Source organism: Tupaia chinensis, unplaced genomic scaffold (genome assembly GCF_000334495.1).
Source record: "Tupaia chinensis unplaced genomic scaffold, TupChi_1.0 Scaffold000187_1, whole genome shotgun sequence".
In the NCBI taxonomy this organism is placed as follows: domain Eukaryota; kingdom Metazoa; phylum Chordata; class Mammalia; order Scandentia; family Tupaiidae; genus Tupaia; species Tupaia belangeri.
This window is the reverse complement of record NW_006159662.1, coordinates 1201393-1228823: the sequence shown is the minus strand read 5'-3', so window position 1 is coordinate 1228823 and position 27431 is coordinate 1201393. Positions and strand designations below refer to the sequence as shown.

The following is a 27431-nucleotide window of genomic DNA, read 5'->3' as shown; positions in this document are numbered from 1 at the left end:
GCGGGGCCGGCGCCAAGAGGGCGGACTCCCTGCCGTCGCGCTCCGTGCTGTCCGTGTGCTTCCCCGGCTGCGTGCTGACGAGCGGCGAGGCCGAGCAGCAGCGCAAGTCCAAGGAGATCGACAAATGCCTGTCCCGGGAGAAGACCGACGTGAAGCGGCTGGGGGAGGCTGCTGGGCGCGGGCGAGAGCGGCAAGTCCACCTTCCTGAAGCAGATGCGGATCATCCACGGGCAGGACTTCGACCAGCGCGCGCGCGAGGAGTTCCGCCCCACCATCTACAGCAACGTGATCAAAGGTGCCCTGCGGGGTCGGGGCTGGGCGCGAGGGCCGGGGGCCGCGGCGGTCTCGGGGCCGGGCACCGCCCTCGTCCTCGGTCCCTGGCGGAGGACCGGCCCGGCGGGCGGGAGGGCGGGAAGGGGCGCGCCCCGGCCCTCCGCCCCGCCCGGCCCCGCCACCCCCACCTCGCCGCCGGCCTCGCCCCCTGCGAGAGGGAAGTGAGGCCAGCCGGGTGCCTCCGGGTGCGGGGTGCCGTCTCTGTCGCCTTCCCTGCGGCGTCTGCAGGGAGACCTGAGAGCGGCCCCAGGCCCTACCCCGCGTCCCCTACTCCGCTCTCTGCCGCCTGGGGTGGGTGACCCGAGTCACATGGGGTCGGGTGCACTCCCAGCTGCCGGCTCCCTTGGCGGCTCCTGCCCCAGGCAGTTCTGGAACTGTCGCAATGAGGAAACTTTCGGCCTGGGAGTATGGTCAAGGGCATAGCACCTGGGACCTTTTTGGGCCAGGATATGAAACTTGAGAGTGTCACGTTTGCCGTGGAAAGAGTAGACCCATACAATTAGCATTTAAAAAAAAAAAAAAAAGCACCGGTGGTTTTTCGCCCCACTGTCACGGCCAGGCAGGATGTTTGCCTGTAATCACTGTTCAACACGGTCCACTCTCTTTTTGCTAAATAACTAGAGGCGGGAGGGAAGGGAGTACACTGCTTGCTTTTATTTAAATTAAAGTCTAATAATAAGATTCTTTGGCCTAAAAGGGGTGCGAATCTTGTACAGGTAGACTCAGCAAACTAATGTTGGGTTAGAGACAGATTCTGCTCCTGTTTGGCAATATTTTTAAAAGCAAACTTTGATCTTAAGGGAAAAAAATACATAAGGTGTTTGTTTCTGGGTCAAAGAAATTGAGAAGGTGGTTTTTATGCTGATAAGTGAAAGAGAGCAGCCCTTTTTCTTAGTGTTGGGTATTTTCTACAGAAAAGGCACTGGCATGGGGTACTTCAGGTGCATCAGGATTCTCCTTATGGGGGTGCCGTTTATCCAAGAGGTTGCTGCAGATTGCACATCTTTTTAATTGGTGCTTTTTAAAGGGGGGTTTTTGTGCAGGAAGTGCCTAAGCAACTTTTTCTTGTTTGGGTAGAGGGAGGCATTATGGGGTAATGGTTAGAGGACCCTAGGTCAGGAGTTTACAGACCTCCCCAGCCAGCTCTTGGCCTTAGTACCTCTGCAGTGATTGTGAAGTACAGTTGTATTTGTCCCCCCTCAGTGTTAAGCACAAAACTCATTAAGGTCTCCTTGAGGCTCTGCTGTGCCAGTGCTTAATTGAAGGTACCTTTGTATTCAGTTTAACTTCAGGAATTATGTTAATGAATAGAGTCAACCTGTTAGCTGATTGGGAGCCAGGTACACAGCTGGTTCTCAGTGTACACGGAGTCGGAAGGGTGACCTACTCTGAGCATTGATTAGAAGATGAAGTCACTAGACAGCCAGATTTTTTTTTTTTTAAGTTGGCATGATCACAAAATCAACAGCGCAACGGTTTTTCAGTTATCCGTAGGAATGCCTTTCTAATTGCCATGTGACTGTTAAGATGAACCAAAGGTAATAGTTTAGTGATAGAAATAATGAGTTGGAACTAACCTCTGTGAGTCAAAATCTGTTCTGTCATTTCACAGTTCGTCTTCCTCCCTTTTAGGGAATCTAAGGCCATCTTGTCACTTACCCTGATTGGAAGTTTAGTCCCGGGAAAGTTTTGGAGTATCAAATGTGTTCTTGGAAGACTCAGTGTTGGGGTTAGGGTGCTGAGGGAACAAACAGAACTCAGAGCTATGTTGGATTCTTAGTGTTTCATAAATAAGTGCGTTTTAGATAAGCACATAAAATCCTGCTTGCAACCGTTTTCTTCAGAGCCCAGATGTCAGGCTGTGCAGCCTCGCTTCTTCTTTCTCTAGCTTGGTTCTGTTTTGACCAGTTTCTACCTCAGAAGTTGTTTCTTAAGTTGGAACATGTTAAAAATCCTCCAGAAAGAGCAATTATGTTAATATTATAGTGTTTACTTTGCCAGGCCCTATTTTTTAAGGCTGTGAACAATTATTTGTTGTTTTTTAAAAACTTCAGAGAAGGCCGGGTGTGTGGGGGGGTGATTTAGATGTTGGGCTCTATTTGCCAGGAGGACCTTGAGAGGTTAAGAAGCTTAAGGAAATTAACATGGGAATAAAAACTTAGATACTAACTAGTGATTCCTCCCCACACTTTCCTTTTTCTTTTTAAATAAAAGGTATGAGGGTGCTGGTGGATGCCAGAGAGAAGCTTCATATTCCTTGGGGAGACAACTCAAATCAACTCAATGGAGACAAGATGATGGCGTTTGACACTCGGTCCCCCATGGCAGCCCAGGGAATGGTGGAAACTCGGGTTTTTTTGCAGTACCTCCCTGCTATAAGAGCATTATGGGCAGACAGTGGCATACAGAATGCCTATGACCGACGCCGAGAATTTCAACTGGTAAGAGATCTGCACCTTTTTAAATGTTGGGTTCTATTTTAATGACATTTAGTGACATGTTAGCACACTTTTTTCACTGATTTTCATAATATGACATATCCAAAATTGTAGCCTCAGAATTTGGATTGCTATTATAGAGGAGCTTTTTACTAAGCAAGATAAAAAAATAAGGTAAAATCCATGGAGTTGTGAAACTATTTAATTGGTCATTTTCCTTTTTGAAAGTAAAGTCATACTGATTTTCTTAGGCATTTTCTTCTAATTTTGTTCTCTTTTGAAAACAGTTTTCTCCCAATTATATAAAAAATGTTCATCCTTCTTAAAATACTGACCTTTTAGAGAATAAGAACCTAGTTGTTCAGATGTGCTATTTGGTCTTTAATGGTAGTCATTTTATGATACAGGCTAATTTAGGCGAGATTAAAATCCTTCATAATGGTTACAATAAATGTGCTTTTTAAAGCCCATTTTATAAAATGTTCCTTCTTAAAGAACAAAATAACCTTTTTTTTGTATTCATGTTTCATATGGGAAGCACCAGAATTTATTTTATATTTGTTTTTCCCCTTTGTTTTAAACAGTACTGCCTATAAAATACTCTGTAGTTTGTACACTCACTGAGGAAAGGATGGGAAAGAAAGGATCTGAGTCAGGTTAGAGGTACAAAAATAATCATTGAAACGCATTTTTAATCAAGCGTTTTGTAAGTAAGCATTAATGCTTTGATCGTATTCTGGGTTTTATTTGCCAAAGCCAGGAACGATGCCGTAAGGATGGTAATCTAGACTGCAGTGTGGAGGTAGGTCAGCTCTGAGTGTTTCTAGTATGGTTAAAATAGAGTGAGAGTTAGAAGTAAAACTGCTTAGGAAGCTGTTCAGTGATGTCATCGACAGGAGAAGATCTGCGTTGATGGGTGCGGCTAGACAGGGACATACAACCAGCGGTCTTTGCTGTTCGTTTGTACTTAGCAGTCATCTTGGCTACTGAAAGTTCTAGAAAAGAGTTCAGTTGACACCTTAACCTTTACTTTTCCTGAATGAATGGTTCTTACAGGTATCATGCAACTAGCACTTGATTAAATACTAACTTGAATAGTTCTCTTCTTTCAAGTGTGTCTGGTCATCTTGAATAATCTGTCCTTTTCCGAATGAGAGGGACGGTCTCACTTTATTGTTAAAATGGAGGAGCTAGTGACATTATATGTTGAAAATGAGGAATTCACCTTGACAAGTGACCTCTATCCAACTCTCCCAGACTTCTGGTAGTTCTGTCCCTTGGTCAGTGTTTGTTCTTATTTTCAGTAGACTTGCTTGTACAGGTCTACATATCCCTTCCGTTTCCTTCTCATTTTAAGTGTCGCATACTCTCCCCAACAAACCACACTTTCTACTTAATTTATTCAGGCTCTTACTCATCTTCTTGGATCTGGGAAGAAACACATACTTATTTGTGCTTCTTTGTATTATTACAGATAAGCGTGTGTTAGGTATTGATTGGATTAATCAACAAACTACTGCGTGCCTGAAAGTTCTTTGTGGGAAGGTTCCATGTTTACCCTAAGTCCATTTAACTGAAGTTGGCCTTCCTTGATTGATTGATTGCTTTTTAAAATTTGGATATCTTCCAGTCTCTTGTCAAGACTGTTGTGTCTTCATTGTTGAGAAAGCATACCTGAGCATTTCTTTATCACTAAGAGCAAACGGGTCCAAGCACTCATGCTCACGACTTGTATGTTCCTGACTTGAGCCAGCTAATGGTTTAAAAGAAAAGAAATCCACAAAGGCGTGGGGAGACAAGTTCCAGAAATACTTTTTTTCATGAGAAAAAGGAGACACAAAAGAGGAACAGGATAAGATCTAATTTTAAACTCCTAGAAGACAGGGATTTTTTTTTCTTACCAAGTCTAACTTTGGCCTTGTTAATCGTATCTGGCACATGTACTAGGTGCTCAGTTATTATACTGAGTGGACTTTTTTATACTTTCGGATGCTCCATGGTGCTTGGCATAATGCTGGGCACTGAAAAGGCACTTGTCTTATTTAAGTTTGCCTTGAAGTCAGCATTGATTTCTCTGCATCTAAAATCTGCAGGTCCTGTCTTTTCTACCTTTGTGAAGTCTCTTGCATTCCTTCCCTCCTGTCCTCCTCTATGTTACTGTCCTAGTGCGCAACTGTTGTTTGGACGCTAAGTAATCCTGTTCAAACGTAGCTCAAAAACCTTTGATCATTCTCCATTCCCTCTAGTACAGAGTTCATCTTCTGTATGTGAGTCAACTCCAGCTTACCTGTGACTCCCACAGTCTGATTCATCAGGCCACTGAGCACTCTCTGTAACGTCTTAGTTCCCCCATCCTGCGATTTTCTGCTTCCGTGACTCCCTTCATGTAGTGCCTCTGCCAGGATTTTTCTTAACCATCTCTGTTCATGAGGTCTGCCCCTTCATGTAGAGCAGTCATAATCAAATTTTAATGTGAGTAAATGTGGTCCATGGGCCCCCTTACATCACATTCAGCTGGAATGCTTGTTAAAGACAAGAGAAGGAGCCAGCAGGTGGCATGGTGGTTAAGGTGCTGAACATGGCCCACTGCAGTTTGAATCCTGGACCTGGTGGCTTGAAAATTACGTCAGGCGCATGTGTGTCAGTGGCCAAAATCCTGAGAGGAGAGTGACGGAGAAGGGATTGTGGTGTGACCATCCCACCCTGGGAGGTGATGTCTCACTTTCCCTCTCGCCGTCTCTCTCTCTCTCCCCTGTGAGCATATGTGCCCTATGGCAAAAACCTTGAGGGGGGAGTGCATTCCAAGACCCCATCGCCTGAGGATCTGATTCAGAAATCCAGGATGGGACCCAGTGACTTGTATTTTTAGCAAATAGCCTTGGGTGTTTCAGATGACTTTGCTTCCCCAGCCCCCACCCTTACTCCCACCCCCAGCAGTGCCTTAGGATCCTTTCTCCTTGTGTGAAGCTTCCCCCAGTCCTCCTGGCTGGAACAGCTCTCCTTGAGCCCTTTACTTGCTTCTAACACTCGTCACTCCTCGGGGTCCATGGGGCATTAAGAGTTACTTGCGTTCATGTCTGGCTCTCCTTACAAAGCTCCTAGATATGCCTTGTATGCCTTTTTTTCTCCTGCTGTAGTAGAGCCTGATACTTATTCTGAATTATAAGGATCTTCTAGGAAAAAAAATAGAGAAACATTCTACATTAATTTCTTTCTGGGAAATACAAATTATTTCTATATGCTGTTTGTTCATTTTCCAGGAAATGGTAAGTCCTTGTTGTTATATAATTGTAAGGGTTTTTTTTGTTAAGTTTAACAATATGTTTTTAAATTTTGCATAGAAAAATAAATATCAGGGAAAATAGGAGGAGTTAACAAATAAAGTAATTAAAAACTAGCCTTTTCATTTCAACTAATGATTGATTACTAAATTTATTAATGCAAGTTGAAATAAAAATATACAGTTTTTTAAGGCCCTCCATGACTTAAATTTTGATTAAGATGAATGTCCATTTAATCGATTTTTTCCTCCCTTTGGACAGGAGATAGGATAGTGATATTATAAGGTTTTTGTTTTTGTTTGTTTGTTTGTTTTTGTTTTTAAATCAGATCACTCAGTTTCTTAGTAATAACTTGAGTGCAGACATGAATGTTTTCTTTCCTAAGTTCCCAAAGGCAAGCATTTCCTTTACTGGTCAGTTCCATTATGGATAAGCTGATAGCTTACTGTGGAAAAGAAAAATCTAAGGTTCACATTCTTGTTAAGAACCTAAAATTCCTTCCTTCCTTCCTTCTCCAAGTTGCCAGAGTGAGTGTGTGCTCACCAGCGAGAGAGACCAGCTGACCTCCCTCATGAGGTGTGGTCATGCCAAGGTACCTTCTCCATTTCTCCATGGAGAAATTTAAGGCATACATGTGCTCAGTATATTTTCAGGCCATAGGCTCTGGGATTCAAACTGCAGTTGGTAAAAGGGATCCAGCTCCCTTTAGTGCTAGGCTATAAGGTGAGCCCTTCAAGGTACTTACTTAGTTATTAATAAACCAGCACATTGAGGACAATATATCATAAGACGTGGTCTCTTTCAGTTCTGGAGTAAATGTCTGTAACTCTGTTTTGGCCATATATTCAGTACAACTTGTCACGTGCCCTAATGAAATACCCTGTTTTTAGAATAACTGTTCATGCAGTAGTAGCTAAGGAATTTGCTAACTTAGTTGACTAAAGAGATGAGTGTCAAGGGATGGCCTGTGATGTGATAGATTTGGAGATCCAGATCAAAACTAACAAAATGGTTAGGAGTTCTAACTAATTTTTTTTAATTTACATATATTTATTAAGTATAAGGAACATTGGCCACACAGCAGCACTGGACAAGGCAGAGTGTGTGACAGGGAGAAACACCCCACAGCTTCCCAGTTTCTATGGACAATTTAATGTTGTCAGCATTAATACAACTTCCTGTAATGGCTGGTCTGTCTACAGTTTGTGAAACCAAAACTGTAGACAGGTTTTTAATCATGATACATTTAGTTAGACTTAATTTTTCTTACTTAAGTGATACACTTTGTGCTTGATGATACAATAGTTACACATCTCCAGCTTGACAAAGTGGTTTATTCATCAAGTCAGAGATTCTCCTCTCAATCTGTATAACAGAGTAACTATTTAGTTTCATGATTGGACTGTACAAAGAAGCTGAGTGTCAACAAAGTAAAACTAGAAATCTTGGTTTTGACTAACATATTTATTTGCACTGTGGCATATATTTGAAGTACAATAGAATCACGTCTTCTTTAGTACCAGGTTGGATTTGCTTTAAGAAAGTTAATTACTACTTTCAGTTGAAAAATGTTATATTTCATCCCTTTTCTCTATAAGTTAAATCAAGAAAGGAATTTGCCTTTTAATTGCTAAAAGGTTATTTATTGTTTACTGATTTTAGAGTTAGGATAAATATTATAGCTTGTATAACATAAGGATTACATATGACATGAGAGATGGTAGAGATTTTAAAGTTCAGGTTTGTTTCTGAAGGTAGAATTTCCTTTGGGTGAATTTGATCACATGTCAGAGTGGTTACATTTTAGTCTAAACCTTAGAAACCCAACACTGTAGTAGTATTTCCTTTTTTTTTTTTTTTTTTTTTTTAAGTTGTTTGCCATAGGGCACATGTGCTTCCTGGAGAGAGAGAAAGTGAGGAATCACCACTTAAGCAGGGATGGCCATATTGCAGTCTCTTCTCCACTCTTCTCTCGGGATTTGGGGCAAACAGGCACATGCACTTGACGTGATTTGCAAGCTACTGGGTCTGGTACTTGAACCTTAGTCACCCATGTGGGAATCCAACGCCTTAACCAGTACACCACCTGCTGGCCCCCAGAACTATTTGCCCTTTTTTTTTTTTTTTGGAGAGGTTTTTGCGGTAGGGTGTGTGTGCTCGCCAGCCAGCCAGAGAGAGACATAGAGACAGAAAGCGAGAACTCACCCCCCGGGGGGATGGTCACACAGCAATCCCTTCTCCATTCTCCTCTCGGGATCTTGGGCACGCACGCACATGCGCCCGGCGTGAGTTTTAAGCCCCTGGGTCCGGGACGCGAACCACAGTCGACTACGTGGGAGTCCAGAGACATAGCCATTACGCTAACTGCTAGTTCCCAGAAAGCAAGCCACCAGGTCCAGGACTTGAACCATGGTCAGCCATGTGGGAGTGTCCAGTGCTTTAACCACCACGCCACCTGCTGGTCCCCAGAACTATTTGCTTTTAAAAACGGGATATTTTGATATGTGTTTTAATACAGCATTATAAAGATTGTGTGTGTGTGTGTGTGTGTGTGTGTGTGTACATATGCACACAGAGGTAGAGCACTTGACATGTCGGCTTTATTGCCTTTTCATGTTTACCCTTTTTTGGTGGGTGAAGACTTGACTAGTTGTGGGATGTCATGGTTCTTGGTGTTAAATGGGCATTATAAAATACTGTGCTGCTTTCTGTGTTACCTTTTATTGCTAACCAAAGCTATTGGTACAGTAATTTATGCTGCCCTGAAGATTTTTAACAACTGAGGAGTGGTGCAAGGAAGAAGTAGTTTTGTTATATGAAAACTAAACTTTAGTTTTTCAAACTGCCTAGAGTGTGGGCCCAATCCAGGAAGAAGGTTTGTGAGCTGCTTTAAAAAAAAACACTGGGACCAGAGGATTTCCCCAATTGAATATTCCTGTTTATCTTTTATGAACAGACAGAAGTCCAGTTTCAGGAACCTTGTCGTATTAGCCCAAAACAGTGCCAGTTGCTTTCTCCAGAAAATTAATTTAGTGTTGATCACTGTCATTACCATATAATATTAATACCTTATGTTTTATTTTAAAAACTTCATACTTTTCAAAGCCTTATCAAATATATTATCATATAATTCCTTTTTTTTAAAAATTTTTAAGAGAGATTTTTGCTATAGGGAATGTGTGCTTGCTGGAGAGACAGAAAGCAAGAAATCACCCCCCTCCCAGGGGGAATGGCCACTCCACAATTCCTTCTCTTCCATTCTCTTGGGATCTTGGGCATGCACACACATGCATCCAGCGTGAGTTTTAAGTAGCCGGATCTAGTACTTGAACTGCGGTCGACTATGTGGGAGTCCAGTGACATAACCATTATGCCATTGGCTGGCCCACATTTTCATGTAATTCTTTAAAAAAAGAAAAACTGAGAAACGAGATACATGATATTATCCCTGTTTTGCAGATTAACAAATTGAGACATAGAAAGTGTCCTTGAGATCTTTCAGGTCACAGACATAGTAAATATAATAGAATGAGCTCTGCAACCCAGATCTGATGATTCCTACCCCGTAGCACTGGACATTAAAAACCCATTTGCAAGCGTTCACGGATCGTATCCATTGAGCCTTCTTTTTTCTATTCATTTCCAACTACTTCTGACTGCCACCCATACACACAACTCATTAACACCCCCTATATTCTTGAACGTTATTTTAGGTATGTATAAGGTTTTATTGAGAATATTCAAGGGACTTCAGATGTAGTAATGGTTACATTGCTGGACTCCCATGTAGTCGACTGTGGTTTCAGTCTTGGACCTGGCAGCCTAAAATTCACGCCACGCTGGGCGCATGCGCGTGCATGCCCCAAATCCCAAGAGGACAATGGAGGAGAAAGGATTGCACTATGGCCATCCCAGCTAGGGTGACTTTCCCATTCTGTCTGCCTCTATCTCTTTGGCGAGTATATGTGCTCTATAGCAAAAATCTCTTAAAAAAAAAAAAATATTCACTACTGCACTAATAGTCACATCGTTCTCTTTACGTTCATGACTTTCGTGATATCCCTTGTTTTACTTTTAAATCTGTTACTTTTAAAATTGTACTTTTACAATTTAGACGATCTTAAACGAGGTTTAATGGCAGATTTACTTAAGACTGGTATAGTTTGTCCTAACCACTGTCCATCTTGGTAAAGGCTTGGGTTGAAACTTTACTCGCTTGAACCTGTAGTTGTGATCCTCCACTGAGTTTTTTCAGTGAACATAGTTTTTAATATACTGTGAAAAATAGAGTTTTATGGCAACCAATTAGCTGAAAGAGGCAGCCATCCATTTTTCTAGGAAAGTGTGCATTGGAAATTAGCACCTATCTTGTATATAATTGCCCAAATTTGCTTTTGTTTAGGAGAAGGGAATTTTAGAGTACTTTAATTCTTTAATTTTTGTCAACTACTTTGAAAGGTTTTTCATGTAATTATGGTGCAGCTTTCATAGTGCGTATGAGTACCCAGATTGTAGTTGTCACCAATTTTTGTTCCAGTGAGAAGCAACCTAATTTTTTGCAGTGCTTATTTCTAGAAATTAGCAGTGATTTTTATTTCCTTATTGAAAGTATTCCCCCCCCCGCCCCCGTGTGGTACTATTGACCTTTGTTTATATTGTAAACCTATCTTTTCCACAAGATACCTTTTTTCAAGAGAATTTATTGTAGTCACATTAACAGAAGAATATTAGAATGGGCTCTAATGGATCAAGGAAATAGTTTTGTTTTGAAAATTGGACTTTAATGGACTTGGCCAAAGATACTGATCTGTCACATTGATGATGATTATTTATCTTAAACTTACAGATTTAATGGCTTTTCTTTTGGCAAAATGAATTTAAAAAAAATTTAAATCAGTACAAGGGGTAAAACTTTCATTTCCCACCTTCTCTGCAGCAGATGCAGAATGTTTTAGTAGAATTCATCTTCGGTTTGTTTTTGGTCTAACTAGTTAGACAGTATGCTTGGTTGTGGTGTATATGTGCTGCTGCTTTTTTTTTTTTTTAACATTGGTGTAAGCACACCCTATTGGAGAGTACTTTTTTTCTGGTGAGCGCACACACCTCCAGCATTTAAAAAAAAAAAAAGGAATATGAAGAAATGAAGAATCACCTCATAAATTACTAATCTGAGAATCAAGCAAAGTGATATCGTTAGGCAACAAAAACCAACGTAACAATGACTATCTCAAATCTCTCTTCAGTGTGTGTTCTCATTAAAGTCACTATAACAAGAATGCAAGTCAGGCTAGTGTGTTTCTCAAGCTGTGAGAGCCAGGACTTGAACTGTAGTTGACCATGTAGGATCTGGTTCCCTTAACCACTAGGCTATGAGGCTGGCTCCATATTACCTTTTTAAACAAGGGAAAACATTTTATAAATCATGGGACAATTTTGTATTTTTCTTAGGTTTTTGCTATAGGATGCATACACTCTCCAGAGAGAGACACAGAGACAGTGAGAGGAGAAGTGAGAACTCACCCCTTGCAGGATGGATGGCCATGCCACAATCCTCTCTCCTCCGTTCTCCTGGGATCTTGGGCACATGTGCACATGTACCTGGCGTGATTTTCAAACTGTCAAGTACAGGACTCGGAGCATAGTTGGTCATGTGGGAGTCTAGCACTTTACTCTTCATTGCCACCTGCTGGCCTCACATATGTCCATTGGACTTAGGAGTCCAAGGTCCTAACCACGCTTGCCAATATTGGTCTTTCTCAGTACGAGAGTTTTAGTCAGAATTATTCAATTGTTTGGAATCTTCAGCTACATAGAAAAATTAGTCAAATCCTTCTGTTCTTGCTGGAGGCAAGGCAGAATAACCTTTGGCGTAGGTGCAGGTGCCACTCCAGCTGAATGTGCTGCTTGCTTGCTTTTCCTTCACCTCTCTGGACCTGTCACAACACACCCCTCCACACGCACACACAAATATACTCTCCCTTCCTGCCATTTCTCTAGCTTGTGACATGGCAGCGGTGGTGTATTTATATTAAAAGAAGATATTTAGGCTTCATTTCTGAGGTAAAATAATTCCTTATGTCCAAGAGACAGAATTATTATTTCTTAAAAGACTATCTTTTTTTTTTTTTTTTTTGGAGAGATTTTCACTGTAGGGCGCGTGCGCTCGCCAGACAGAGAGAGAGAGACATAGAGACAGAAAGCGAGAAATCACCCCCCAGGGGGGATGGTCACGCCGCAATCCCTTCTCCTCCATTCTCCTCTCGGGATCTTGGGCACGCACGCACACGCGCCCGGCGTGAGTTTTAAGCCACCGGGTCCGGGACACGAACCGCGGTCGACTACGTGGGAGTCCAGTGACATAGCCATTACGCTAACTGGTGGTTCCCTATATGTTGTTTTTTGTAAGAACATCTTATCATTTATATAGAAACCAACTAAAACCTTAGTCTGAGAATTCTTACTTTTTCTCATGGAGCAAAATGAATAAATTTCAAATGTTCTCCCCTACAGAAAAAAAGTATTGATTTCTTTTTAAAAAATCTTTTTGCCAGAGGGTGCGTGCACTTGCCAGAGAGAGACAGAGGTGAGATTGGAGAACACACACTGCACCATGGCGAATGGGCATAAATGCACATACACCTGGTGTGTTTGTCAAACTACTGGGACTGGGACTTGAACTGTGGAGTGGCCATGTGGAATCTGGCTGCCACCAGGCCGTGGAGCTGGCCCAAAGTATTGATTTTAACACTTCGAAACAATTTTGGACAACAAACAAAACCCCTCTACTGCCCTTATTCTCCCAAAACGTGTACCAGTGTCTTCGGGTTCTTTTGAACCAGGGCAGGTACACATTTATATAGTTGTGAGTAGGACGTAGTTCTTACCCATCCTGGAAAGGTTAAAGGAGAGCCATAGGAATGAGTACATGAGACTTTCGCTTTCCATTTCAACATCCTAATAACTGGTTTCTTATTATCTGGATGACTTACTAGAAATTATTTTCCATTAATAGGATGAAGCAACTCAGTAGAAATTATATAGAGAATCTATAATCTTACATCATCTTGTGGTTTTTATTTAGACTTCATGATGTGAAGCTTGATTGTATCCATTTGTTGATAGTAAATGAAAGAAAAATGTAGGCCCAACACATGGAGTTACATCACTGGACTCTTATGTGGTCGACTGTGGTTCGAGTCCCGGACCCAGTAGCTTAAAAACACTGGGCACATGGGCATACATGCCCAAGATCCCAAGAGGAGAATGGAAGAGAAGGGATTGAGGGGTGACCATTCTGTCTCTCCGGTGAGCACACACCCCTTGTAGCAAAAGCTCTCTTAAAAAGAAAAAGAAGAAAGAAAGAAACATGCAGTCAGCAGCTGCCCCACATTTCCAAGCTGCCAGCGATTCTCACAGGTCCTGCATAGCCAGCTGCTCTGGCAGGCGTAACAAGAGAACGCACACAGGTACACTTTCAGCATTTTTGTTAACTGAAAGATGGCCTCTAAACCCACCTTTATTGATGTTTTTTAAAACCTAAATAATTAGATCCTGTATATTTACAAAGCTGCAAATACTTCTTAATCCTAGCTGAAAATTTTTTAGAAATGATGTTATTTAGCCCATTCAATAAAAATATTGCAGTTAAAATTGATTTACTATTTTAACCCTTAGTAACTTCTACATTTATAGTAAAACTGTCTTTTTTTTTTCATTTTTTGGAGAGGTTTTTGCTATGGGGCACGTGCACTCGCCAGACAGACAGAGACAGACAGAAAGCGAGAAATCACCCACCAGGGGAGATGGCCATGCCGCAGTCCCTTCTCCTCCATTCTCCTCTCGGGATCTTGGGCACGCACGCACACGCGCCTGGTGTGAGTTTAAGCCATCGGTCCGGGACTTGAACTGCGGTCGACTACGCAGGAGTCCAGCGACATAACCATTACACTAACTGCTGGTCCCAAAACTGTCTTTATTCCCTACAGCTTAAAAAATGGTAGAGACTTGAGACTGTTACTAGATTTTACACATTTCAACTCTAGATGAGGACAGGAAGAGTTATACTTGCTTAATTTTTCTTGACTTTTAAAATTATGGTATGTTGTGGTTAAACATAGAGAACCAGGGTCCCCCTTTGTGGTATAGTATTTTGCACATTTGATCTTAATATATAGTATCTTTTTTTGAAAGAGTCTCTAAGTGTCATTCTGTAAAAATAACATTTTTTATTTAACTTTATTTAATAGCTTCTCCCCCACCCCCCAGAAAGGGACAGAGAGAGAGAGAGAGACAGCAAGGGAAAGTGAGAAAGCAAGCCGCCAGGTCCAGGACTTGAACCACAGTCAGCCATGTGGGAGTGCAGTACCTTAACCACCATGCCACCTGCCAACCTCTAGTAATACAGTTTTTGATAGGAACATGTACATCTCCCTGTTATTTTTATACATATTTCTATCTTAGTTTGTATGTGAGTTGCAGTGCATGGGGCATTACTCTCCATTAGAGCACTCAGTTTCATATGATAATCTGAATTCCTTTCTCCCCAGATGTGAAAACTGAATAGTGGATGTGAGGGCAAGAAAGTTCTGGGTAGCAGCAGCAAATCACAGGCATATCATTCTGTCACAGACGTGGTCAGGGTTTGCAGTCACATGTCACTGAACACCTGCTAAATGAGGCAGGTACCTTCTTGCAGGCTGGGTGTTCACTGGTGAATCAAATGAAGGTAGTCTCCATGTTGATCTTAGATGCTAGTCAGGGAGCCTGCATTAAGCAGGCAAACAAAGAAACATAATTACGCTTGTGATAAATACTCTGAAGGAGCAAAAAAGGAAGTGGCAGGGGACCAAGAACATGCTCCGAGGAGGTGACATTTGGGTTAAGACCCTGCAGATAGAAAGCCTGCCAGGTGAGGAGGGACAGTGTGCTCTAGGCAGAAGGAGCACATGCACAAGTGAGGAGACGGTTGTTGCCTGCCAGAAGATCTGATCCAGGCCAGCCAGGGTGGCCCACATGAGGGAGGACTGTCCCAGTGGAGGAGGCACAGTCTTTTACCACTTGGCCTTGTAGTCATGTCCAGGATTGTGGGGTTTCTCTGAACACACTGGAAAGCCCCAAAGGACTTGAGGCAGCACCACTCTGACCGCTGTGTGGAGACTGCAGGGGAGTGGGGAGGATGTCTCTGGGCATTGTGTTGGATGCCAGCCAGTTCCAGAGTCAGGTGGCTGTTGAGGAGTGAAGTGGTGACCATGGAGATGAGGAGAAGAAAATGGATTCAGGGTATACTTCCTAGGGAGAATTATTGGTATTTTTGGTAGGTTGACTGTTGGTACGGGAAAGAGGTATACATTATGAATGACTTGGGGTTTTAGCCTTAACAAATAGGTAGAGGTCAGTGCTTTTTACTGAAATGGAAAGATGGTGGGAGTATAAGATTTGAGGGAGAAGTTTAGAGCTTAGACAGAGATACAGGTGGAGGTAACGGAGATATTTTGATGCATGAGTCTGAAATCCAGAACAGTGTTTTGGTCTAGAGTTACTTTTATCTATGTGACAGTTAAAGTCTATGTAACGTATACATAATGACATTGGATACTTTACAAATAAAATCTATTACAGAGATATTAATGGTGTGAAGAGAAGAGGGTGAAGCTATATTGTGAGAGTGTTCAGAGGAGAGTACGCTAGCAGAAATGGCCAGAAAGCTAGGAGCAATTTAGGAATATGTCAGGTTATGGAAACTGAAGAAGTGTTTTGAGACAAAAAATGTGATCGTTGGTGTCCTGTGCCAGTGAGAGGGCTAGTAAGGTGAAAAATGGCACGTCCGTTGATTTTTGGCGATAGGAAGGTTATGTGGGCTGACTGGCAGTGACGTCGTGGGGGAGAAGCCAGACTGGAAGGGCTTGAAGAGGGAATAGAGGTGAGGAAGTGGAAAAGATTCGCTTGACATCATGCTTACTGTTGTTTCCCTTTTGTAGTATTTTCAACTCCCTGGCTTTGTAGGTTGTGGTTTTTTAAAGTTCACAAGGACATTGCATTTATATTAATTAATTTATTTGAATATCATTCTGAGAAGAGCTGAACAGCAATATACAAATATTATTAATCTGTTAAACCAGGCAGCTACAAAAGCCTTTTTCATTTTGTATTTCATTACGCATGATCATTTCTTACTCGGTGATGACAATAACTTGATCAATTATACTCATGGTGTTTGTTTATTCTTCAGCAAACATATAATGAACACGTGCCTATATGGTGTTCTTCAGAGACCCAGACTAGGCCCTAAGAACCCAGGCCTGGCTGTCTTTCCCCACCCCCATCCCCAGAGGGATTTTTGGTACAGGGTGTGTGTACTCACTGGAGAGACAGAGAGAGACAAACAGAAAGTGGGAAATCAGCCCCCAGAGATGATGGCCATGCTGCAATCCCTTCTCCATTCTCCTCTTAGAATTTTGGGCATGCACTCAAATGTGCCCAGTGTGAGTTTTTTTAAAGAATTGCTTTATTTAACTTTATTTACTTATTTTTTTATTTGACCAGAGAGGTACAGTGCAGGAGAGAGAAAGAGGGAGGGAGGGAGAGAGGGAGAGAGAGAGAGAAAGTGAGAAAGCAAGCCACCAGATCCCGGACTTGAACCATGGTTGGCCATGTGGGAGCCCGTTGCCCTTAACCACCACGCCACCTGCTGGCCCTGCCTGGTGTGAGTTTTAAGCTGCCGAGTCCAGGACTCAAACCACGGTCGACTATGTGGGAGTCCAGAAACATAACCGTTACATAATGGTTATGCCATCTACTGGTCCCACGTCTGGCTGTCTTAATGGGAGTTCCCAATCTAGTGGGGAGTAGTTAACAGCAGTGACAAATGATAGGTAAATGCCATTGTGTACTGCATTTGTGACTGTTCTATGAAGAGTGTGCAGAATCGCTATGTTCCTTAACCCAAAACGAGGACCTAGGAGGGCATGTAATTCAGTTCACTTCATTTGGTATGGAACGTGTAAGTCTGTAGAGGTGTAAGCACACCTGTTGGTTAGGGTCAAGCAGGTTTTGGTGATAGAGCCAAAATTCAAAATCAGGGCTCCAGAACTCCGTAGCCCATGTTGGATACCACCACACTTTCCTACTTCCCTTAATAACAAAATTAACCAAATAGTGTCTCGGAAACAGGAACCAATGTGCCAATACACATTTTGAGATAATTTCCACACTCATCAGCATTTAGAAATATTTTCAGTTTGCATTGCTCTGCTGTCTAACATCATTATTTGGGGGATGAAGTGGGTAATTTTCCTTGTAGGTTCTGTGGAATGTTTCTGCAGGTAAAATGGTTTAGGGTGACAGATTGAATTCTGAACTGGAAACAAAGTCATCTGGGTTTTCCTCTCACCTGTTATATAGAATTACTTTATTAATTAATGTTGTGTAACTGTTGTGTAATGTTTGAATTGAGTGTTGTAGCACATTGTAGAGCAGAACTTTCCATCTCGTGTGTAGTCATGAGGACTCGGATATTACAAAGTACTCTCGGGTCCCTCTCTAGATAGCAAGGGAATTGAAACTGCATGTGGGAAGTATGTCCTGTATTGGAAGACTGCATACTGTGTGTGTGTGTGTGTGTGTGTGTGTGTGTGTGCGCGCGTGCGCATGCGTGTGTGTGTTTGACAATTGAGGTAATTTCTTTTTGGGAAACAAAAATTTACTACTGGAAGGTTTTTGTTTTGGCAGAGCTAAGTATTTCTTTGTTGTACTGTTGGGATTGGTCCTTTTCAAAAAATTAGTTTAACTTTGAGGAACTCTTGAAGGCTCGAAGTGCTAAGCTGAAGTGATTTGTTTGTTTATTTGAGGGAATGACTTCCAGGTTCTAGTATCCAAATTATTTTAAAGCTTAAATTGTAAAACATGTGCTCATTGAAAAAGATCATCCAGTTAGCTACTCTACTACCACCCCAGACATCTTTGTTGACATTTTTGGCGTATTTCCTTCCGGTATTTGAATATAATATTGGATGTTGAGATAAACTTTTCTGCACTTTCTGTAAGCTTTATATCCTGTTCATTTAATGTTGCAACATTAGCATTTCCTGGAGGAGGTAATTTTCTCAGAGGACCAGCAAGGCATTCTTTACAATTAGATGTGAATTTTTGACTAAAATGGAAAATTCTCCCCAGTGTATTTGTTTTATTAACAAAAGATAGTGGTGCTAAATGGTGACATATGGAATAAATATGAGCTAAATCTTGCCATGTTGCTATACTGTTGGTCAACATTATAGATTACGTCAGAGCTAGCCCATGTCTGTAGTGTTAAACTCCTTGTCCTTATCTAAAATTTGTACTTACTTCTTTACTTTCTTTTTTAAAGTTTTTATTATTATTATTATTATTATTTTTATTGCCAGTATGTCTTTCAAGCTGCTGTGGCTAGGACTTAAACTGTTATGAACCATGTTAGGATCTGGCTTCCTAGGCTGTGGGGCCACTTGATTTTTACTTGAGATGAAAACAAAATTCAACATCATATATGTGTCTGTGTATACACACACACACACACACACACACACACGTGTGAAGGCACAGGCTCATGTCTTTACAAGTGATTGTTAGATATGTGACTAAAAAGTTTTTTCTCTATATTACCAGGATGAAGCATTTTATTTTGAAATGAAGGTAGTTTTTATACCTTCGTAGGAGAATTATTAACCTGCATTGTACATTTTATGTTATGAATAAATTGGGATTTGGAGGAGCTGTGGGAATACTGTCAGAAAACTCATGTCATTAAAGATTATTAGCCTTAAATTATTTTCCTGATAAATCTAACTGAAACACTTGATTTACAAAGGAACTTATTTGCAAACAGTGACAAGAAAAAAATCGATTTATATAACTTAGTTCTTTCCAAAAATCATATTTTTTGATATTGTACATTAGCTTGCTTTTCTAGCTTATATGCTAGAAATAAATGGATAAAAGTTGTCTAAATGAAACAAAGGTAGAATTCTTTCGGGAATTCTATTTAAGCGATTATAAACTTTGATCAATCTAGAAAGACACTTAAAGGATTTTCAGCTGTGTATAATGTTGCATCTGACGAATTTTGGCCATTTTAGAAATTTTAACGGATGCACATAGACAATGGTAGGAAGAAATTTAAAGCTACATTTCACTTGGTATCTACTTAATTTTATTATATCCACAGAGGAAAGAAAATTGCTTATATATCTTGGGCTATAAGTAAATACTGTTCTGTTTCTCGTGAACCAAACAAAAAGGCCGAGTGGTGTTACTTTAAATATGCTTTAATGATAAGGATGACAATATTACCTTTATTAAAAACATATGCTAGGCGTCACATCAAGTACTTTACTTTTTTCCCAGAGAAAAATGAATAGAGAAATCATTAAAAAAAAAAAAGAGAGAGGGGGGTGGTGCAGTTTCAAAGATAAGGAACAATGAAGGGCATTAAGTGAAAGGAGAAGTGAAACTGGTCCTGGCGAGCTCTGAGAATCAGGGCGTTTTGTATGCTTACTCTGTGTGTGAGGCTAGCCTCTAGCCTGGTAAGGCCTCCTCCGGTACTTCTTTATCATATTTTATTTTGAAATAAAAATTAAGGGGGACAAGATATGGGATCTGTATAATGATTGGGTGTTTCCAAGACTGTTTCACTTTTTAAAGTCATTTTCAAAGCTGTGAATGTCTTAGAATATAATCTGGTTTTGTATTTACTGTCTTGAAGGAACTGCATATGATATTAGAATCTTAGATTTCAGATAAAATAGTGGGCCAGTGCTGTATAATGGTGTATTTTATATGTTCATGTGTATTTGTAGAGAGACAGCCAGATACAGCGGGAAATTGAGTCTAAATAAGAAGAAATAGTAATTTCTGTTTTTGTTATTAGCCGTAAAATGAAAACCATTGATTCGATAACCAGCTTTAATCTCAAACTTTTCCACTTTGTACCTTACTTACATTTGGCGTTTCATTCTTGCTGGAAACTTCATGTTAGGGTGTGCTAGATAGAAAGGCATACAAGACAAAGTCTATTCATAGTTATCCTGAAGTCTTCTCATTTAGTTCTGACTTCAAGATGTTTTAGGACTGAAATTATTAGGATATACATATGTGAATTATTCATAAAAACCCATTTCTAGGTCTCTCTTTAAAGGCAAGTTAGTAAATTCCTATTGAGTAGATATCCCCAAGCCTATGCTTAACGAATCCCTGCCTAGTGAATATTCAGAAAACATTTTGACCTAGGTTTGTTTGGCGATCATAAAACTGAAAGAGATGCATATTTGATACATGTGTGTGTGTTATATGTGTGTGTATGTATTATACTGTATGCACATATATATCTGTATTCGCTAATGATAGAGGTAATTCACAGTTGTAATCACCTTAAGGAATAAACAGAGTTCGAGTTTTTTCCTCCTGTTTCCTATTTCTCTTTGAAATATTTCAGACTTGAAGATGGACTAAAATATGCATAGATAGTGTGTTAACCACTTTTTTATTGTTATTACTTTTAATTTGCTATAAGGTGTGTGCATTTGCCAGAAAGAGGGAAAGTTGAGAAATCATCCCTCAGAGGGTATGGCCAGGCCTCAGTTCCTTCTCCTCTATTCTCCTCTCAGGATTTTGGCCATGCACACACATGCGCCTAGCTTGTTTTTCAATCCACTGGGTCTGGGATTCGAACTTTGCAGTTGGCCATGGAGGGTCTAGCCACCTTAACCACAGTACTGACAGCTTGCCCTGAAACCACTTTACACCATTGGACTTAGCTGTTTTAGAACACAAACACTGATTTTGCATTATGCTAGTGTTCTTTAGGAAATGTTTTGCTCTTTATACTGGGCTAGTTAGTTGTTGGCTCTCTGTATAAAGGGAAACTGGGGCTGGCCTCTTGGTTGAGGGAGCTGGATTTCACATGGCCAGCTGCGTGGTTTGAAACCTGGCCCTGGAGACATGAAAAATATGCTGGGTGTGTGTGCAAATCCTGACAGGATGGAGAAGTGGAGGAGAAGGGATTGTGACATGACCACGCCCCATTTGGTGGTACTTTTTCTCTCTCTGGCAAGCATATACCGGCTCTGGCTTATTAAAAAGGAAGAAAAAAAAGAAAGAAAGAAACCGAATAGGCTCTTTTCAAAATCACATATATACTTAGATTTCAAAAAAATTTCTCACTAATTATCTTAGTAATATAGATTTTCTTTGAATTTGAATATCTCTTGAGCTATTACATTTACTTTTAAACAAAGGACCATTTTAGGTAATGCTAGTCTCATAATTAAAATGGCCTCAACACGACCGCGGTTCAAGTCCTGGACCCACTGGCTTAAACTTCACGCAGGGCACGTTTGTGTGTGTGCCCAAGATCCTGAGAGGAGAATGGAGGAGAAGGGATTGCGGCATGACCATCCCCCCTGGGGGGTGATTTCTCGCTTTCTGTCTCTCTGTCTCTGTCTTTCTGGCAAGCGCATGCGCCCTATAGCGAAAACCTCTCCAAAAGTAAAAGATGAAGTTAGAATATGTGATGCTTATTACCTAGAATTCTCACTGGTAGAACTTGACATTTGTCAAATATCTCAATATTCATAGTTAGACTATAAGCTACCTAGGGTGCCAGCAGGTGGCGTGGTGGCTAAGGTGCTGTACACTCCCAAATGGCCGACCATGGTTCGAGTCCCAGACCTGGTGGCTTACTTTCTCACTTTCTCTTTGTCTCTCTCTAGTTAAATTAAAGTAAATGAATGAACAAATAAAATTAAATAAATAATTATTAAAAAGAAAAGAATATAAATTACCTGTGAGGAAAAAGAAAAACTTTCAAATTCTGAATGATCTGTGCCCCTTTCCTACCACCTGCAGGTCTAGTTGTGGAACAAGTATAGCCCTCCTGGCCATTACTTTGAATTTGGACCTGCCATAATTTTAGGATCAGAAGTATACTGAACATTTCTAAATCTGCTCAGAGAAAAAGCAGTCCTGAAAATGTATTGTTATCTTTGCCCCTTCCAAATTTTAACAGTATTATTCTCTTTGAATCACCAGGATCTTTATCACTTTTATTGTATGTCTTTTTGATTGATGTTAACATATAATGGTTTCTTACAAGGAGTAGGATCTTCCCATTTTTATCTTAGACTTTTCCCCATACCACTCACCGCCCCTAGTGCTTTTCAGGGTGTTCAGGTATATTGGGAAAAAAAATAACAGTGCACTTCATGCATCTGAATAACTTAGACATAAGTTCCTATTTATTTTTTAAATTTGTCAGAGGGCACATGTGCTCCAGAGAGAGAGGGAGAGGGAAAGTGAGAAAGCACCCTATAGGGGGCGATCATATCACAATCCCTTCTCCTCTATTCTCCTTCCTTTCAAGATTTTGGGCATTCATGCACTTGGTGCCCAGTGTGCAGGTCAAGCCCCCAGGTCTAGGGCTGGAATCATGCTATTGGTTCTGTGGGGTCCAGCCACTTTAACCACCAGGCCACAGGTTGGCCCAGTCTCTTCATTTTCTACCTTTATTATTTATATTTTTATAAACAATTGGAATTTAGTGACAGAAAGTTACTTAAAAAAAAAAAAAAAAACCTTCCTACTTAATATAACATGCTTGTAATGGCTCTGACATTTGCAGAAATAATGAGATGGAAACAGGATGTTGCACAGGGGAAGTTACGGTATAAAAACTCAACAGATGTTCACGTAGCTATTGCCGTGTACAAGGAAATAGTCCTGTTCTGGGATTCAGAGAGGCATAGCAAAAGAATTTGGAGCCTAGATTTTTACATAAAGGCCTATATATAAAAATGAAGTGCTAGAGGCCAGCCAGCTGCTTGGTGGTTAAGGCAGCTGGATCCTGTATGGCTGACAGTATGGTTCAAGTCCCAGACCTTGTAAAACATACTGGGCATGTATGTGTGCATGCCTAAATCCTGAGAGGACAGTGGAGGAAGAAGGGAATGTGGTGTGGCCACTCCCTGCCCAGAATTTCATTCTCCCTTCTTTCCCTGTCTCTCTCTGTCAAGCACACATGCCCTAAAGCAAAATTAAAAGAAGAAAAATGAGGGTCTAGCAGGTGACCTGGTAGTTAAGGTGCGGGACTCCCACATGGCTGACTGTGGTTCGAGTCACAGACCTGGCAGGTTATTTTCTCTCTTTCTCTTCCCCCTCCCCCTTCTCTCTCTCTCTCACCTGTGCCCTGTAATACATTTTTAATAATAATAATAATAATGAAATCAAATAAATAATTCTTTAAAAAAAAAGATGATGTTCCAAGCAGACTCTGTGGCCTAGTGGTTAAGGAGGTGGGGTCCCCCCTGGCCAACCACAGTTCAAACCCTGGTTTCTATGGCTCAAAAAACATGCTGGTCATGTGTGCGTGTATGTCTCAAATCCTGACAGGATGGAGAAATGGAGGAGAAGGGATTGCAGCCCCATTGGGTTGTGCTTTCTTTCTCTCCTCTTCTCTCATCCCACACACGCACCCTCTGACACATTAAAAGTGAATAAGTGTGTGAGAGCTATAAACATAAGTGAAAAGATCCTCAGTGAAGTTGGGAGTTGGAAGTTGTGGTGTGAGTGAGGGAAAATTGTGGTGTATGGGGCGGGGAGAGTAGGCCAGACTAAGCATCAGGATTCCATGAATTCTTGGTTCTGCACTAACAGATCATTGCATTGGCTAAGCCACCTCACATCCTGATCAGGCTTCTCATCTGTGAAATGAGGGTGAGGTTTGTTGTCCTCCAAGCTCTTCCAACCTGAAATCTGTCTGTCTCTACCTGTATAAAATGAGCTCTTCAACTGAAGAGGTGAAGGGAGGTATGTGGAGGGAATCCTGTTAGGTAGAGATGGTAGGAATAGGCAACAGAATTTTCAAGAAGCATTATACCAGTATCTCTGCCTCCTTTTGAAAAGAGCTATACCTCTATTATTGATATTTCTCATTAAGGAAATTATCGCCCAGTGGTAACGGCTAGAATCCAGAGACTACGTGTAGAGACTGTAGCTCCCTGGAGAGTGTGTAGGTGTGGGGGAGCATGTAGACTGAAAGGATCAGGGACGGAGCGGGAGAGCACAGTGGGAGGTGGGAATTACAGATGGCCCAATCCTTATTCCTCGACTCTGTTATCTTCCTTGGTGGCTGAAAGTTACATATGATTGTGGCACCATCTCATCCCAGTGCTGAGACCAGGACAGCTGATCTAGGAATACCGTCTCAGAGTTGGTGAAAGTGTGTTCTCTTCGGTCCTCATGTATTTCATGAGATTCTTACATGTCAGTGAAATCATTTTAGGAGGCAACTGCTGCAGTTTAGAAAAATTATAATTATAGTAACTCTTGGGACATGGTGGGATTTAAGAATTTAAGAATCAAGGGAAGAAACATTTAACAGAAAAATTAAAAGTTCTCTGTTGAAAAGAAAATATTATACACATCATGATGGGGACCTTATGTAAAATGTGAAATTAATCTGAAAAGTGAAAAAAAAAAGAATGTAGTACTTACCTGTGTAGTGTTTTTCACACAAATTAGATTTGGGTGTTTTGTTTTGATTGCTCCTGCCTTTGGTTGAAATGACTTTTGTTATTAAGGAAAAATTAACATGTCTTTGTATTCCTAGTTCCAAAGAGAGTCCAATTATATAATTCTCATTTTTTCAAGCATGTATTAAACACTTGTAAAATGCAGACAGTAGAAGGGATACAATGATGAATAAAACAAGAGCCATCTCCAGAAGCAGTACATTTCAGAGAGGAGATAAAGTGAGTACCCAGATGATTGGGTGTAAGGTAGGAAATGACTCATGCCCTCAGAGAGGTGCCCGTGAATGTGCTGTGGACATTGAAGCCAAAGAAGCTCTTCCGCTTATAAAGGTCCTGAAGGTGGAAATTTGACTTTACTAGGTAAATTAGAGCTGGATGATTTGAGAAGGTATACTTCAGATTTTGAGACAAGAGAAGGATAGGTGTCAGCTCAGAATGTAGGAAAATGTTTAGGAAATTGGTGGAGAGCTGGGTTTTTATAACCACTCTTCAATTATGAAGTTTCTTTATACTCTCTTTTTCTAAACGTTACTCTTGAAAGGAGAGAGTCATGCTATTACTGGATCTTGAATGACCTTGATTTTTTTTTTTTTAACGAATTCCTCAGCTTCATATTTTTGGTGAAACTAATTCTTTAGTATAAGATTCATTTGCTAAAAAGTATTTCCTTAGGAATATTTTATGGAAACAGCTTTATTTTACATGATATATAAACTGGTTTATATTTCTGGTAATGAATATCCTTTCTTTTAATAGAAAGCCTCATAGCCACGCTGTAGACCATGCTGTAAGCATGGCTTCCTGAGAGTGGTACCACCAGAGATGAGCGTTCCCTCCAGGGACCAGATGATACAGTGACACAATGCACTTGTCAGTCACGTTTGCTCCTGGGACCCTGACCTGGCTCACGGGTAGTGCAGCATTGATTCAAAGGGTTTAAAATTTAAGGCATGGGTGTGATTTTTTTTTTTCTTGTTTTCTTATTTTGTGGCAGTTGTGTCGTGATTTGGTCTTATTTTGGGAGTATAGAAAATACTATTGCTTCTGAATTTTTTTAGTGATGATTAACAATTTAGACATTTGTAAAATTTTAATTGTGTTTGGCAGAGTAAGCTTCCCATTTTAACTCTGAAAATTAAAATTTGATACATAGAATTTGTATTTGTATTTTATTTTCTATTTCATCCCACTGCAATTTTTTTTTAGAGTTTTTTTTGTCTTAGAACATATGTACTCGCTGACTGAAGAGTGAGAGAGACAGAGACAGCGAGAGGGAAAGTGAGAAATTACCTCCCGGGGTGCCCACACCATAATCCTTTCTCTTCCATTCTCCTCCCAGGATCTTGGGCACACACGCAAACAAGCCCAGCGTGTTTCAAGCCACAGGGTCTGGAACTCGACCTGTGGTCAGCCATGTGGGAGTCCAGTGACATAACCACTACACCATCTGCTGGCCCCTCGAATTTTCTTACTGTTGAAATTCAAAACAACAAAGAAAAATGACCAACTTTTGGCAATATATGTCATCCAGTGAGAAAAAGATTATTTTTGAGGGAATAACATTTTTATTGGGATTCAAAGTTTTAGTGTTCCTTATCAAAGTCTGTTGTAAATATTTATCCATTAATGCTGATCTATTATTTGATTTTCTATTTTTCAACCTTGAAAATGCCCTTTCCCACAGCTAGCTCCTGCTAAGTAAGCATCTGGTTGTTGAGAGAGTGTAGGAACTGCTTAAAGCCGCGTGTGGAGGCTGGTTAGTACCCTCCGTGTCTGCCTCTCTGCATGTCATTATTTATGATGGCAGAGTATTACTTCCCTGTAAAGGTCAGGTGGAAGCTCTTTTCCAAATGAAGGCAGATGGGTTTTGAGATACAGAGTTGTCTTGTACCCCTGTAATGGGGTCTGAAAGCTGCTGCTAGAACTTAGTTTAAGTTTGGATATCTGTGTTCACCGCAAGTTTATGTGGAATGGAAATCTCACTTGTTGTAATTTTGCATAGTGAAGAAAGTGTATAAAGCAGTTTGACATTGTGATACAGACAGTGCTGGTTGTTGAAGTGACTTTACCCGAATATCAATTTCACCAAGAATGCTATCTTGCCGTGTAGTTTTGGTTGAGTTCATTCAGAAATAGAATCAAAAGCTAATCTTTTTTTTTTTCCTTAAGTTTTTTAATTTTTAATTTATTTTTGCTATAAGGTGTGTATGCTCACAGAAGAGAGACAGAGTGGAGAAAAGTGAGAAATCAACCCCCCGAGAGAATGGCCATGCCGCAAAATCTGTTTTCCTCTTGAGATTTTGGGCACACACACGTGCCCTGCGTGTTTCTCAAGCTGTCGGGTCCAGGACTTTAATCACTGAGTCAGCCATGGGGAATCCTGCCACCTTAACTACCACGCCCCCAGCTGGCCCTCAGAAACTAATTTTCAAAGACTTTAACCTCACTGTTCAACAATAGACATTAAAGGTAGCTCTCGTTCAGAAGCAAAAAGCAGTTTACATCTCTGTGTTCTAGAAACTTCAGTAACATTTATCATTGCTCAACCATCAAATAGTGATAGGGCAAGAGTCACCTTCTGTTTCTAACAGAAATTCGCCAACGGAGATGTTTGAGTTTACGAGGAGAGTCAGTCAAATTCATTATTAACATTCCCTGGTTCAACAACACAGATAGATTCATGTGTTTCCCACCAGGTGCGTTTTTATGACTTAAGGATTAAGTCACCCTTTTCATAAACTTTGTCTTGTTACACTAAGCCCTTTTCCTGCTCCTCATGGATTTTTGCTGCCATCAATTGTAACACGCCCCAGCATGCT

General features: G+C 40.8%; 1 protein-coding gene across 2 annotated transcripts in view; it reads left to right on the top strand.

Moving 5' to 3' along the window:
- The first annotated feature begins 25 nt into the window (after positions 1-25).
- GNA13 (G protein subunit alpha 13) overlaps positions 26-27431 on the top strand; it is a 47029-nt gene continuing 19623 nt past the window's right edge. For both annotated transcript variants that reach the window (XM_014587164.2, XM_006146829.3), the window contains exons 1-2: positions 26-295; positions 2548-2774. In XM_014587164.2, the coding sequence (XP_014442650.1) occupies positions 214-295; positions 2548-2774 (309 nt within the window). In that variant the 5' untranslated portion in view covers positions 26-213. The remainder of the gene's footprint in view (positions 296-2547; positions 2775-27431) is intronic.